General features: G+C 37.6%; 1 protein-coding gene across 3 annotated transcripts; it reads right to left on the bottom strand.

The window, feature by feature from the left end:
• Positions 1 to 5,577: 5,577 nt before the first annotated feature.
• NUDT9 (nudix hydrolase 9) lies at positions 5,578 to 16,231 on the bottom strand. 3 transcript variants are annotated; one of them, XM_062574335.1, is made up of 8 exons: positions 16,059 to 16,231; positions 14,413 to 14,652; positions 12,745 to 12,840; positions 11,852 to 11,938; positions 10,128 to 10,239; positions 9,604 to 9,750; positions 9,269 to 9,353; positions 5,578 to 7,884 (listed from the first exon to the last, which is right to left on the bottom strand). In XM_062574335.1, exons 1-8 carry the CDS (start codon positions 16,196 to 16,198, stop codon positions 7,709 to 7,711), a joined length of 1,083 nt encoding a protein of 360 aa, XP_062430319.1. In that variant the 5' UTR covers positions 16,199 to 16,231; the 3' UTR covers positions 5,578 to 7,708. The 3 variants fall into 3 exon arrangements, with proteins under 3 accessions (XP_062430319.1, XP_062430320.1, XP_062430321.1); XM_062574336.1 differs by having other exon boundaries at positions 14,413 to 14,598; XM_062574337.1 differs by having other exon boundaries at positions 15,965 to 16,145.
• Positions 16,232 to 16,302: the final 71 nt, after the last annotated feature.

Here is a 16,302-nt window from a genome sequence, read left to right as displayed (position 1 = left end):
CTAAGCCAACATTAACAAATCAGAAGAATACTGGTAACTGCCAAAGGGAAGTTTGCTTATTTTTTTTCAGTGTGGCAATCTGAATCTCCTTTTGAAATTCCCTGTGCTGTTCCCACTGTCTGATTTCAGCAGCATTTTTGTCAGGTTTAATCCACTCGCAGCACCACACGGCAGACTTAAAGAAGGAAATATGGGAGATTGCCACAGTCTCTATGGATTCTGACTTGGCAGATTCTAACAGATGTAGAATCACAATTTCAGTCTGTTGCAGAACACAGCTTTGCCTGAAGACAGGCCTGAAAAAACATCCTTACACTAGGAACCCCAAATGACATTTTCCCCACTCGACACCATTTCACGTAAGTTATTTACTATGCTGCCTTCAAGGCAGTAAAATGATTGCTTCGTAATACATTTTGGATTTAATCTTGCATCTTTATCCATTACAGTGAAAGCAAAGATGTGATCCAACAAGAATGTATTAACACTCTTGAAAATACATTGAAAAAGAAAAGAACATGGTGCTGAGCTGCTGATGTCAATAGTCTAGAATAGATTTAAGATAACTTTTACTAATGCAAAAGTTTCTTTTCATATCTGCATTCTTTGCAGACGCAAAAAATCCTTCTACAAGATTCTCTCAGATAATGTATCCATTTAATCTTTTAAATTACCAATTAAGCCTTTTCTATTAAAATATCACAGAAGCAGATACACAAAGCAAATATACTGAAACTGAAAACGTATTCTTCAGAGGCTTTGTTTCTGACAACCTTTTGCTTAACCCAAGTATATCCAGTGAACGCAGCTCAAATTGCAAATACACTGCTGGCATACAGCTTGCCTCAAGTTAGTGACTGGAATTCACAAGATCACATTTGTTCAGGAGACCTGAGCTCATTTTTGAGATTTTAACTCTCCTTTTCAGTTAGCAACAAAGGGTAGAATGCTGAAATTATCACAAAAGTATTTGCACAGCAACACCGAAATGCAGAATCCTAAGATCAGAAGATCTGAGAAAGATAAAATAAACATTCCTTTCATAACACGTGCATTTCCATTGCCAAAACTGTCAATCCTCAAGGATTAGTAGGAGTCATAAAATGATCTGGCTGCTTTATCAGATGAAGAGTAATTAAACTAAAACTCCAGTGCGTCTTAAGATATGATGCATGACATGTGTGGTTTTCTGATTTAAGCCAGTACTGGACACCCTATATATGTACACATACCACTCATTCACACAATGATATCACCGGAGGCAGCTAACTTCTGGTCCGATCTACTGCCCAGCTGCTCAACATGCAAACCAAAGGTAATGCAAAATGCTCAAGTGTTATCTGCAGTAATTTTCAAAAATACAAATTATTTTTGGCATAGCTTATACTGTATGTATGTGAAAGGGAAGCACATGAGAACTATTCAAAAGATATCATGTATCTCCAATTATTTCTAGTTTAAAAGAAAAAATGCAAATAGCTTCAATACGCATCGTTAGGAAAGAGTAAAATTAAAGAAAAAGAGTGGGGGAAAAATGCAGACAGTAGCTCTATCAAAGCACAGGCGAAGCAGCAGAAAGCAAGAGCATAACAAGCTCTACTCACGTAATGTGTTGTCCTGACTATGCATATGCTATGACTATGCTAATAATGTACACAGATGACACAATTAAGGTCATACCACAAGCCACATTCAGAACTAGGAATACAGCTCCTGCTGTCTGATTTTTCCATTCTCTCTACACTGAGAAGAGCATCATACTCCCTTGGATCTTGCCTTTTGCCAAAACAGTAAGTTGTAACTACTTTCAACTTCCTTCACAGGTGTCTCTATCAAAATGCAGTTCCTGTTGCTTTCTTGTCTTCTGAGTATTGCCTTTGCTCTCCCAGTACCAGTAAGTACTGAACAAAAAACTCAATAGGTATCAGATATGGGAAATCTTAAACAGAAAAATGCATTATTTTTAGCTAACAGGCAGTCCTTAATAATAATTTGTTTGGTACAAGCTGAAATGTGTTTATGTTGTTCCCATTCCAAATTTATAATTTAAGATTAAGCCCTCAAACTTCAAAGAAATAAGTTATATGTACCGGTAACAAGATCATACCGAGGCTATCAACAGGATCTGAATTTTTTTCCATTACTGATTTCAGCTGACAATTTTCTAGACACTGAAGAAAAGTAAGCTCCTTCTCTGACACAACTGCTTTCTAACAGGACAAAAAAAACACAGTAAATTACTTGATAACAGTCTTACAAGGAGGATGAAATATGTCTTATCCTAAAGGAAATGAATTCTCTTTCCTATAGCTGGATAGCAGTGATGAGAGTTCTGGTTCAGAGAGTTTTGAGGTAAGCCTCTTGTTTATTATTTCACTAGTTCTAAAATTTGTTTAACTATTTATTTTTGGTACTTGATTGGAAAATCCTGACACAGAACTTTGATTTTACAGAACTCAAGATTAGTCATTAAGTACTATCAACGCTTTCCTCCGCGTCCTCCAGGCTTTTTCAAGCCACCACAGCTTTCTCCAGTGCTTCCCTGGCTTCCTCTGAGGCAGCTTAAGGTAATAGCTATTACATGGTACAAAGGAACAAAATATTGCAGAAAAGTACGTGTAGCCAGGTAGCTCTCCAACAGTGATACTGTGAGAGTATCCTCTGAATGACAAATCAGCATAAAAGGGAACTGGGAGGGACTGCAATTTAAGTTATAGTTCAAGCCTTAGGGAACCTTCATAACTGAATTCTGCATATTTGACAAAACTGCATCTAAATTCTTTTCTGTGGCCTATCTTAGAAAAATAGACAGGAAAGTTATGCCCATATTTTTTACTCCTTTTCAAGTCCACTTTAGACTGACAGCTATAGAATGCTGAAACAACTACCGTTTGCATTAAAATGTTTTTTGTTTACTTGATAATTGGGCGTAAGAAGTCAGAAACCTGACAATCATGCAATTTTTTTGTGTCCAAGAAAGAAGGTCACCATCTTCCCCAATTAAGGTTACTAACCTTCTAGGAAGCAACTTTCCAGCATTATAGTGAAACCAATGCTCGTAATATAGACACCACTCCTGGAACTGCATTTCAAAACACTTAAGTGTTATAAGGCTGATTCTCATCTCATTCATGCCTCTATAAATCTGACAGGCCATATTTATATTCACTGAGTAAATTCAACTTGTAGTAGAAATTTAACTTACTGGATTGAAATGTTTTTCTATCCTCTAACCCACACAAATGATTCCACTTCCAGTAAGGAGTCAGTCTTTCTTTAGCGCAACTCATGCGTACAATAACACTAAAGCCAGGCATCACTGAGAAGGCAACTCCTCAAATGCATTAAATGCCAGGCTTAAATTAACAAAGCATTGGTACTGCTAAGACACAGGCCTATTAAGCCAGATGCATGAGATACTGTATATTCTGAAGAACTGCCTTAATTTCAACTGTTTTAGGCAACTGAGGACTTAAGAGTTAAAATACAATTTGAATAAATCATTCCAAATGTTGCCTTTTAGTAAAGCCTCTTGTCACTTTATGTCATTAAAACAATTATGATTGTACTATTAAATATTTTAATGCCTTAACGATGTTAGCTGTGCTGTTTTATTCTTGAATCACTCCTAAAAGATTAATCAGAGTAAACCTTTTGCTTTCCAATTGCCAAATTTTTAGAACTAAGAGGTAACAATGGCTTTCATATGAACATTTCTTCTGTTAGGAGAAAGTTAAATAAAGTTCTCTCAGAACTCATACTCCTGATAGTAGTCCATGGATTTTCTTCGAACATTCGTCTTTAGGGTATCCCAGTCTTGGAGGAACGACTATGTGTCGTCTTGATATTTAAGTTTAAGACAAAAATGAGCTCAGTAACTGGTGGGAGAAGCAAAAGGGGAAAAAAAATGACACTCTCTACCATTATACATACCAGAAGTTTCCTAACAAATCTAATTGATTTAGTATAAAAGCTAACATGACCCATAATAAAAAGTTTCCACACCGTACAGAAATTGACAGAAAACGCAGCTCCATTTGCCTTGTTCTCACTTTCAATATTACAGTTACGCAATAAGCTGCACAACCCAAATAGGCATCAATGCTGGATTACTGTCTGTAAAGCATAATATCCAAGCAAACATTCAACTGCAAAGAAAATGGTCTAATTAGAAAGCTTTATTTAGAACAGAGGACAATCAAATATGTGCATGTAAGTGCACTTATCCTGACAAAAAAATGCTTTAATTTAGTTTAATAACTAGTGAGTTAAACTTTTCTTTCCAGGAATAACAGATTGGCCATGGAAACAGTGCAGTTCTTCCATTTCGGTGAGTATGCTACTTTCAAAATTTTTATTTTCTTGTCATGTTTTCATCCTTATTATTGCACATTATGTAAAGTGCTTTCTTGGAAACAGTAGTGCTGGAGAAAAAAAGTCACGCTGCCTTGACATGCCACAGTATAGTCCCTCTTACATTCATCCATCATTAACTGCATGTTCATCTTTCAGGAAGAAAGAAGGTTTGCTTCTATGGTCACATTTTCAACAGCCAATTATGCTGCTAATGGCACACTTTTTATGTGTTAATTATACATTAAAATAACAACACCTACTCTAATCTGCAATTCTTTTCTGTGCTGCAGATACTTGGAAAGTTAATGATGTCTCCTACAGAGCATCAACGCTTCTAGATACTCTGCAATTTTCTACAATTCATTCCCACTTTTAGTGTTACCGACATACTGGAAGCTGCAGATAAAACCAACTCCTGTGTTTCACATATATGCCTCTACAGTATGTGCTGGTAACAGTGCACAGCTCCTTCAAATCTTGCTTCATTCCTTTTCAGCCTAAATAAATACTGAGCATTAAATTATGTCTCTTAACCTTTTCTTAAGGAAGAAAAAAAACATACCTGAGTAATTTCAGTGATCCCGTTTCCAATGAGCAGGAACAGAAAGGGAAGGGAACTTTTTAAGCTAAAAAAGGGAAGGTAGTTTATGCAATTTGTCCATTCTCATTTGCACATAAAATCTCTCAGGTCTTTTATCTTTCTCTACCAGATATTTTCAAGTCTCCATTCTATGTTTCTGAGATCTGATACATCACGAAAGGGTTTGCACAAGCAGCCATCAAATGTTATCTATGAAGTTGAAAAAAGCTGTTTATATATAGAAAGCCTATGGAAGATTATACAGCAACATAAAATGTTTATGTTGTTTTAATAAGGCCCTAGATGAAGTTACACATGGAAGAAAAGGTCGTCAAAGAAGGAAAGGAAAAAACTCAAATGCCATAACACATCTTTCTTTGCATGCAGTAAGCTATTAACATTACAAAACCCCCAGGATACCCATGATTCTTATCATCCTTCTTCAGATTTTATCATCTAATTGGGAGGGGGGATGATATTGAAAAGAAGCAAGCCTTAAAATCATTGTTTAAACACAATGTGGCCAAGAATCTCAGAACCGCTTCAGAATTAATACAAGAAGACTCTAGGCAATCACAACTTTCAGTGTGCTAACATTATCATCTTGCTCAAAAATTCAGTAAGCCACCCTGCACCCCAAGTTTTCAATCACAACTTTTGGTTTATTGTAATCAACTCTGACACTATATAGATGATACTACATAAAAACATTATTGTACCTCACAATTAACAGCAATTATACTTTGATTACAAACACAGGGAGAAATGTTGTGCAACTATTGTCAGCATAAATGCTTGAAAATGCTGATGAAGCAAAAACAACGATGCTCAAATAAAAAGTTGACATGTCTGCATGCTCTCCACTGTAGAATATTTGATGTTTAAAGAGATGCTCATTCTGATCGCAAAAATAGCTTAAATTCCTGTGCCTTTTGACTCTAGTTCCTTAAACTTCAGAAAAAAATCTATTTTGGAAGATCAGTTTAATGCAGTCCATTCCCATGATCCTGTTTATGCCACAGCCTCCCAAACAGCTGTACTACCATAAGGATCAGGCAAAACATGGCAGAGAGATGGATGAACAGCAAACAATCAACTTATTTGGCTCACCCAAAGACAATAATCAAGTTACACTCTCCGAAAGTAATAAATAGAAGCAGAAAATACCCTTTTAAGCACAGAAGAGAAATACAGACATGCCATCTTCCTGTATACTATACATAGTCACTAAGCAGATTACAACAAAAAAGTCATGGTCTTAAAAAGGATTTTTCAACTATAGTATCAACAGAATCTTACAGGTCACCAGCTATATGCAGAAATGCTATATACTGAAAATGCATTTTGAAAGGAAACAGTGCTTTGAAGTTAAGGGTGATCAGTGAAGTGTTTAGAAAGCAGAGTCCTACCATCCACTAGAAGTTATGGCTAGGGATCTTTGCCATTCACTTCCACCACATGTCAAAATGCTCCCAACATTCACAGTTTAGTAGACAACTCAAAAAGCTGAACTGTTCAACCTCACATTTTGAGGTTGATATCGGTAAGCAAGAAAGCTGCTCCTCATCAGGAGAGAGAAGTGAACAAATTTCATGCATGGCCTATTCTAATACTAAGTAAAATAGCTTAAGTCACTTTGAGCCAGTTTTACTTTCCAAGTTAGAAGACAGCGCACACAGTTTGTTAACACAGTTGAGCTGATGAGTGATAATTCTGTTGATCTTGTCCCTCCATACACTAAGCTGATGATTAACTCAAGCAAGGGGGTTTATGTTTAACCAAGTAAAATCCAAGTACAAGCAAGACATCCAGTCATTGGCTCATGTTTTAGTCAGTGCATGTGCCTACATAAACTGTGCACAGAGTTAAGATGCTAGTTTGAAGACTGATTATTATCATAGTAACTAAACATTCTAAGTCTTGAACAGAATAATCTTATCTCACTTTCACTGAAAGGTAACATACTTTAATCCTTATTCTCCCGGATTACGCACTGCAAAGTATATCCCACTGAGTTGTCACAAATAAGATAAGGTGAGATACTTACATGACAGCAACCAGTGAGACCATCTGCCTAAGGTTCTTTCCTATTAAAATTCTCTGTAGGACACATTCAGATATGAATACCATCAATAGCGTATACTAGAAAGCAATTAAATGAAAATTAATCTCTAAAATTAGGAAATTGCTCAAAAGCCCTGTGAAACCACTCAAAAAACTACACTTTATTATGTAACACGTAAATTACAGTATGTGCTTAGACAGTCATCCCAGAAGTCTCACATCCCTGAGTGACTTCTGCTCCTGACAAGCAATTAATGCAGAGATGCAGAGCTAAAATGTCCAGCCTTTGTACTAGAACAATTCAGAATCCGAACACTGTCATGCAAATCTAGAGATATTAAGAACCGGCTATCAATAATTACAACAAAGGAGAAGGTAGCAGTTCAACATTGGTCTCATTTCACACTAGTTGAAATCAAAAGAAGCGACTAGGTCTTCTAGAAGTTTCCATTATATCATGTCTCATTGCAGCCAGAAGTTCCACCAGATATTTATCTGGCATATAAGCCCACACCTCTACAGCATACACATTTTACACAAACTCATAATTATATATCACTTGTAGCACTGCCTCTTGAATGACAGAAGAGATCTTGCTAGCTGATTTTTAGCATCAAACAGAACAAAGTCATGTTAGTTTAAATACTGGAAAATTGCTATTTCCCTTATGTATGTCTGTTTCTAGTTCATATTTGATTTTCAGAAACATCATTCACGGCACTCATGACCGGGATCTTCACTCCAATGGGCTCCCCGTTTCTCAGTCACAAGCTTAATGAAGTAACTATGATTTGCATACAGCTTGAGGTTTTCACTGATGTCAACCCACTTCACTTTCCCAGCATCATCACCTGCTTCCAGAGGCAAATTATCCATTGTCTCACCTGATCACAAAACAAAAGAGTTAGGATACACTATTACATCTTTCCTGCTTTTCATTCTCACATCCGACCGGTTCCTCCTTTCTACAAGGCTCTTTCGTAGGCAACCTTCAACTACTTCTCATATAAAAACTAATTGTTTTTCCGCTGCTTCTGTACCAGAAGCCTTTCCCACATCCACACTATTTTAAAGCAAATTTGCACAGCAGAGCCATAATTCCTTGCCACCACTCCCGTGTAACCTGACAAGTGGGACAAACGGTCCTGTGGTAGCCTGAGAAGTTACTAAAAACAGTATGGCAACATGCACTCACCACCACAACCTTTCCTCAGATTTTTGTTTTATTTCTTTTAAACTAACAATGCCTTCCTCATGAGAAGCATTGAGTTCTGAAACTAAAATATGTTTATGCAAATACATAATAATTAAAATTCTCAGAGCCCCACAAGTTAAAATAGCACTTAAGGGATGCAGCAAAGGCTTCTGAATTGCTCTAAGTTTTCAACCTTTGGTTGCCAAAAAGACTTCAAGTCTTTAATAGGCAGCAACCAAAGAAATGCTTTAAAAAATGTTAAGCAAATGTGTATCAGAAACAAAGACCCAAAGCACAAAAATCTTCATTAATTCTTGAGGTGTTAAATCAAGTGTCATCTTCAGCATTGCCACTGTATCTATTAAACTATCCAAAGCACAGTAGAAATGTCCTTTTATGAATGCACCGTTCAACCTACAAGAAAGATACCTAACTAGGTTGATTTATCTAGAGAGCTTAGAGATGAGAATCTAAGATTAGAGATGTATCTAAGAACTATGAATATATATGCTCGTTACAACTTATTTACAAAAGAAAGTAAGGCAGAGTAACAAAAACAAAAGGTCTCTAAGACAATTAAAACAAAGCCCAAAAATGTAGTCAGTATCTGAAAAAGGCCTGAGGTAGCGTTCCTGAAGTACACAGTAGCTCTTGAAAGAAAAATTTTTAAAAATCCCAGTACATACTTCCTCCGTAGATTCATTAAAAAGGAAATTAAACCAACTTAAGATAAATACAGTAACAAGAAATAAAATTTGTCAAATGTTTGGTCTCCATAAAAAAGACATGTTTAATGATTTACAAGCAGCTTATGGAAAAATAAATCATTCTTATGCCAAGTTCTTATTTTCCTTATTTTAGGACTGAGATAAATGGAACGGTAACAATAACCTGTCAGGGCTGAGCATCTTAGTAGGGCAGAATTCCTCACACCCATTTCTCTTATTCCTAAAATTTACACCTGACTTCCATGTTACTCCACTTCCACTGGTAGTCTCAGTCTAACATATGTCTCAATTTCAAAACAGTATTTTTAGTAAAGAGCAACTAAAGGTGTAAGTGGAGTTACCCACCAGATTCATCATGATAGTTCACAGCCTCCGTCTCCATCCAGGCATTATCAGTGTTACGAGGATCATCCACATATCCTCTGTACACCTAAGCAGTGAACAAACAGAACAAGTTCAATATCACAACATAAACTGCACAAGGTGAAGTGATTAAAAGCTTTTTCCTCAGATACAGTAGCCCATAAAAAATGTTCAGTATCTCCTTCAACTTCACATACCATAAAAACCTGAGCATCACAGCTTATTCTATTAACTAGAGCTACATTTTTTCATATTTTCTTAATAGGTGAAAGTCACCTGGATAGCTCAGAAGGCAATCACAGAAGGCAAAAGCTTACCACAAAGGGTTCCTGGCTGAATAGTCTATGTAGTTGCTTTTCCAAATCTTCTTTCTCTTTAGGTGATTTCTGCAAGGAATTCAGGGCTTCTTCACCAAATTCTCGCTTGAGTGTAGCAGTAATCTTCTCTCCTGGATCTACCATTCCCTTAAAGAAAAAAGTACAGTATCCTTCAGACTCCATTTATTATTTTTGTTGACCGGTATTTAGTATATTGCATCCATCTACATTATACTCAGAATTCAAAATTTGTCAAAAGCAAGCATATGCTTCATTCAGAAACTGCAATGGATCTACATTGAACAAAAATATGGTCAAAAAGAAGCAAAAATGCTATCTTGAACAAATGAAGAAATAGAAGAAAACAACTGATGTTTTGATTAACATTATAGATTACAAAACATTTCCCATCATCTCTACAACACTATCATTCACAAAAGGCACAATTTTATCACATGTATACCAGTTATATTCTCCGAGCTTACAAGAGGGGAAGTCTACAGTTCTAATATTTTTGTTCTTACCCCTGGAATGGCCCACTCCCCACAATCTCTCCTCTTGATGGCTACAAACTGTAGAATGTTTTTGCCAGTAACTGGGTGAGCTATTTTATTGCCACTTCTATCCCTCTTCCACCTATGGAAGATGACAAACAAGAAAATTATTTTCTGCTTCTCGAAACGGCAGTCAAATTGTGATCTGAAATATTAATAGCAGGACTCCTACACTATTTGCTGTTATATGGCAAATGAAGCCAACAACTAAGACAAGGGTGAAGACAGACAACAACTCTCCCAGAAGATCTAATTCAGAGCAAGTAATTTCACATGAGTCCACTAATAACATTTGCATCTTTTTCCAGGTGCTAAGCTGTTGATCCCTAGACCAGCTATGTGAAACACAAAGTTCACAACTGAAGAGTCAGCAGAAATTATGACTAACTACCAAGCAGAAAAGCAACATGGAGCAGAGAAGCAAACATGTCTGCGTGTGAGGAGAAACAGAGGTGGAGCCTCTGCTGATGAGCCTAAGGTTAAACTTACTTGACTGGCAGATGCTTCTATACCATCAGACAAACTACAGACAAACATGACACAGCATTGTAGCCAAAGCAGCAGAAACTGCCCAGCCACTGTATTATTTTAACCATGTCGCTAGCAGCAGCTATTTTTAATCACTAGGTCCAGCACATCCGTAACAACTGCAACTCTTACAGTGAAGGTTTATCTACTAACTTATTTTGCCTTCACGTAAGATGAGGATAATCATGCCCTCTTCTGCTATAAGGAAGTCTAGACTGCAACACTTATTCACTTAGCACCAACAGCAATCAACAAATACCTGCCAAAGCATTCAGTAAAGAATTTAAAAGATCTGCTATAATTAAGCAAAAAAATATCTGAATGAATGGAAAAAGAACCTGAGCATTTCTTTTCCTTTAAAGGAAATAAAGCAGAAGCAGTACTGGGAGACTCAGGAAGCAGAAAAATTAAAATACATTAAGGTTTTTTTTTTTTTTTTTTTTTTAGTAACATTTGTTTCATCTTCAATATGGCACTTCCTAGCTTGCACCTTTGTCACCTAAGCAATTTCAATTGCATTTTGTGTTGTATATTTAGTGCATGCGTACACACAGAGATTTTGAAGACAAAAGAATCATCAAAAAATAAATGCACTTCCACTTAAACAAAAACCAGCCAATTTAAAACTAACCTCCCCCAGCATTCTAAGCCAAGTTAGTATTCCCAACAGTGCAGCCAAAGCACACTACCTATTTTGAAATTGAGTCACTAACAGATACAAAATCTAATTCTTGAATCTTGGATAACATATTTTTGATAACTTGTATAAGGTCTTTTTGGCACGTAACATATACACTGTAAAAATATCATGTACCCTTTCCAATTTTTACATTCACTACAGAAGATTTTATTTGTATAGTGTATTCCTGTCAAGGTACAATTTCCGTTCTTTTTTTGTTTGTTTTTATTTTTAGTTAGCTTCCTCAACATTTCAGAAGAGATAGCTTGTTATGAATTAAGTTCTCGCTCTTTTCTAGAGCCAGAAATAGAAATTTATGATTTTCCACCTGTCTATATGTGTCTATAGATACATATGGACTTATGCATAAACACACACAACAAAATCTATGTGACAAGTAAATGCTTGTTCACAGACGTATAGGAAAAAAAAAAGGTGTGTATATTCCTGTCCGCTTCCTATCACCTTTCAGTTGTCTGTCCCTTACCTAGTTACAATAGGATCAGCAGCATGATTTGGTCCCCAACGTCCTAACAATCCTCTGCCTACGAGACCAGTCCTTCCTGCAGGATTTCTGAAATAAGAAGTGGCACATTGTTAAAGGACCTATTTTCCCATATGCATTTCCAAACACACTAAAAAAGTAGTTTTGCTGAAGGACAAATTGAAGTATCAAAAGGATAGCAAGATACACGTACTGCCAACATACACTTTAAAGAGCAAGAAAGAATGAGAGCAAGAACAAGCAAGTATGCTTTTCCCCCTCTAACAAGTTCTGTGTTTGACAGTACAACGAAAGAACAAGTGTAGAATTGCTTTGTAAGTTCCCAGATCTGTCTTGTGATGCTCCAGATCACACATTATTCTCATTGTTCACAGAAAACCTCATACAAGAATTAATGCATAGTTTTCAGGTCACAACACTACAGATCCACAGAGCATTTAATTTACAAATCACAGAAAAAAAATAAGAGTACACATCTGTGCTACATCAGGATTTACCAGTTGGAGGAAGTGCTGTTCTGTTACAGTATGCATGAGTGGTACAAGGGCTTGCCTCAACACCTAGCCAGGCTGGCAAAACACAACTTAACCCACGTATGCTACTGTCAGAGTTACACCCCTCTCTTCCTTCAGGAGTCTCACCACAACCCACCATCAGGGTTGCATTGCCTTGAAACCTTTTAATGCCTCTCTGCTGCAGGCTTCTTCCAGAAAGATTTTTTCTGGTGTTGAGGTATCATTTTTTCCTGTTTCAGTAAGAGACAACCTTGATTTTGTTCTAGCAGGTAGCATCTAACAAAACTGATACAGAGCAGCAACAGAGATACAACTCTAAAATTGTATCACTGAAACAAATATTTAAGTAAAATTACTCACCGAGGCCTCCCATTTTCAACCACATACAAGCCATTCAGACTTTTTCTCTCTACTTCTCCATCTCTCTCATTAAATTTGGGAGAAAAGTTTTTATCACTATGTGGAAAAAAACAATTTAATAGAGAAAAGTTACTAAATGTAATATCCTTGTGTCCCCCAAGATCTTGAAGGTCCATCAGATCTGCAACAACAACGATTTAACAAATGTCCAGTTTTTCCCAGAGTTTAAGTGCCAGGCCCTCCTTCTATTTGGCTATAAGGTCTCAGTATTTACTGACTAGTTTCCCTCAGTAATTAAATCTGCAGACATATAAGCGTGCCCACTCTGAAGTCTTTAACTCATCCTTTCCCTGCGCTTTCATTTACACAAGTGTTTCAAAGGTGGTGTTAAGATTAGAGAATATAAACAGATTTTATCCATCTGACAAAGCTATCAAATTTCACTAATTAAAAAAAATTAACAATATTTTTTGAAAAAGTAAACAGAAATAAACAGTTGAGGTTCTGAAAACTTTATTCATACACCTCTACTGGGTAGATTGGTATTATTAGGTATGATTTACCAGTTACAAGCTGCCAGTGAATCACTGACTTTCAAAACAAGTTCAGTGTCTATCTCTCTTTTGCACCTTTGAAAACAACATTGCGCATTTGTGGAGAAGCAGACATCTGTCACTGGAAGCATATTTTCTTTTCCCAAAATCACTTCCCAAACCATCACAGGTTTCAAGCTACTGACTAACTTTTTACACACAGTTTAGGAAATTACACTAATATCTAAAAATTGACTCTGCATTTGCAAGTATTAAGAACACATCTAGTAAGAGAATACTGATACTTTCCCTATCATGCCTTGGCAGAAGATAGCCAGCTCTGAAAAGCCCAAAGAATAGAGTGCCCTGTGATCAGTAGAATACTAAACCCAATTAATAGTAAATGGAAACATATGTTCACACAGCAGTGGGAAATAAGGAAGGTAAGACTGAAATAGAGTGCTATCACCTTCAATTTTTTATATGGCTATGCATAGACATGAATTACCACTTAATATAATCACAAGTTACATTAGATGCATATAACCTTCTAGAAAAGAAGCATATGGCATTCCCTGGGAAATAGAATGCATACATATAATGTAAGTGGACATACATTTGCAGCTTTTGCATTTCTTCAGTCAGGCTGCTCCACTCGAGAACTACAGTTCTACATTACTACTTTTTCTTTTTCATTACATTCAATCTATGAAGAATAAATATCCATACGAAAATTTTCTCCCAATTTTAACACCACAGCACTATTCCAGCTCCGATGTCAACAATGATTAAAAACCAAACCAGAAAGGACTATGAGAATTTTACTTAAAAGAAAAGCATTACGTAGAATAAATAGTAGTTCATTATTCCAATTAGTTCATTATTCCAATAACACTGCTGTCTTTTACATAAATCACCATTTAATTAAAACAACACCTCCAACACTTCCAACATCATCTCCAAGGATGACCCAAACTATTCAGTTCTCTGACAAGTGTTCTGGGTCCTTACTTTCAGAAATTGTTGTAGAAGAAAGTGTCATTGAAGCTGATGATCTTATGATTTTTATTTATTAATTAAAAAGTATTTCCTTCTTCCCTTTACACAGAAGAGAGGAGACACCACTTCTGCTCACCTGAGCTGGGGATCTGCCCACTTGGGTCCAGCAAGAACAGAGACTGAAGTGTACTCCACAGGATCATAATCTTTCCACTCAGTCAACCAGCCCACTTTATCTTCAGGAACTTGGCTACGCTCAATATTTGATCCTGGATATGGGGAGGTGAGAGCTTTGCTGTGGTAGAACTTGCTCACGTTGCAACTGTCAAACATTTTTAGAGAGTGAAGATGGGACCAAGGGTTTGGAGAAAAGTTACTGAAAGAAAAAAATGGCAAAGAAAAAAGCAACTTATACGTTAACTATTAACCATGTTACTTAAATCAAAGCCTGAATGTTAAATTATGAAGGCAGGACAGACTGTTTTCAAAAAAAAGCCCTCAAGCAACACATTATTGCTTCTTTTGGAAGGCATGTAAACATGTACACAGGATCAAAAACTCTGCATTTCACCTACAGCTTAGCAAAGTTCCACCAGACATGCACATACATTCAGCACCAGTGAGAAGGTAAGAACCCAGATGGTCATTCACTACTGTGTTTAGTACTATGATCACAGTTATCAATTGTTTAGAAATTACAGCTCAGAGATATTTATCATGAAATACCATTTGAAGACCTCCTTCAGCATTAATTCTCTAGGTAGGCAGTTCATCAACACATTGACAAAGCCTTACAAGCTCCCCGCTCTCACACGGAAAGGTAGCCTGATAAAAGGCAACTACAAAGCATCCAGGAAAGCCCAGGCAGTTGAACTCTGCAGGTTGCTACGAGCACTGAACTATAATTTGGTGCTTTATCAGATAAGACAGCACTACACACAACACATTTTGCATTTCGTTTACTTAAAATAAGGCTACAACAAGCAAACTTCTTCAGTGAAAGGGAAAAATCCTTGTGACATCCAGTAATTTTACTTTGCCATGAGAGATCAAATACCAATCAATATAATAAAGTACAAAAAAAGCTGTTCGGGTTACAGTGTCTGACACCCAAGCTTTCTAAGAACTCTATGTAGATTTCCTTCAGCACACAAATTGGCTTTTCTATACTCAGAATAAGATTTAACTATTCCAAAAATAAAGGAGATCACACTAGATAAAAAGCCTAAAGCCCAGCATGGGGTTGTAACATACAAACATGTTTTAAAAACAAGCTATTTGAGAGATGGTAGGAGGAGGCATTTCTCTTAAATCAGTAAGGAGTCACCTCCAGCAGGTAAGAAAAATAGTAATTTCTGCAAAATGTATATTAAGATTTTCAACAGCTGTCAGCAACGCTCATGCACTGGCATACTCAGGGAGCACAGTGGTGAGGTACTGGAGAAAGTTCACCTGGAAAACCACCCTGTGCAAGAAATCTTTCTTCCTTTAACAGGCCGGGGGAAAGGTCTACTTCTGCATGTGCTAGCAGCTTCACTTAGCACATCAGAAATTGCTACGCTGCCTTTTTGCCCCCCTTTTTTGCTTTTCTTTTTTAAAAGAACTGTGCTCGCTTAGGTCTCAAGGAGGGTTTGCTGCACTTTCTGCCAGGTCAAATGGCAACGGCTACAGCCTGGGCTACCCAATACCTTGCCTACGCCTCCTGGGTCTCACTCGACGAGCGTCCGCTGAGAGGGCGGGCGCCCTCCGCCGCGGACCCGCGGCGCCCACGGGCCGCAGTACCTGAGGGACGGGCGGAGCTGGCAGCAGCACCGGGCGCCCAGAGAGGACAGCGTGACCGTGAAGGAAACCACGCTGACGGCCCCTGCGAAGCACGGCGCCGCCACCGCACGCAGGGCGCCGCCGCGCAGCAGCCGCATCATCCACCGCGGCGCGGCACAGCCTGCGCTGCCGCCGCCGCCCGCCCGCCCTCCCGGAAACGGCCAACCGCCACCGGTTCAAGCCGGCTCCCGCCCCACCCGCCTAA

Source organism: Rhea pennata, chromosome 4 (genome assembly GCF_028389875.1).
Source record: "Rhea pennata isolate bPtePen1 chromosome 4, bPtePen1.pri, whole genome shotgun sequence".
NCBI lineage: Eukaryota > Metazoa > Chordata > Aves > Rheiformes > Rheidae > Rhea > Rhea pennata.
The sequence above is the reverse complement of the archived record's forward strand: the minus strand, read 5'-3'. Positions and strand labels throughout refer to the sequence as shown.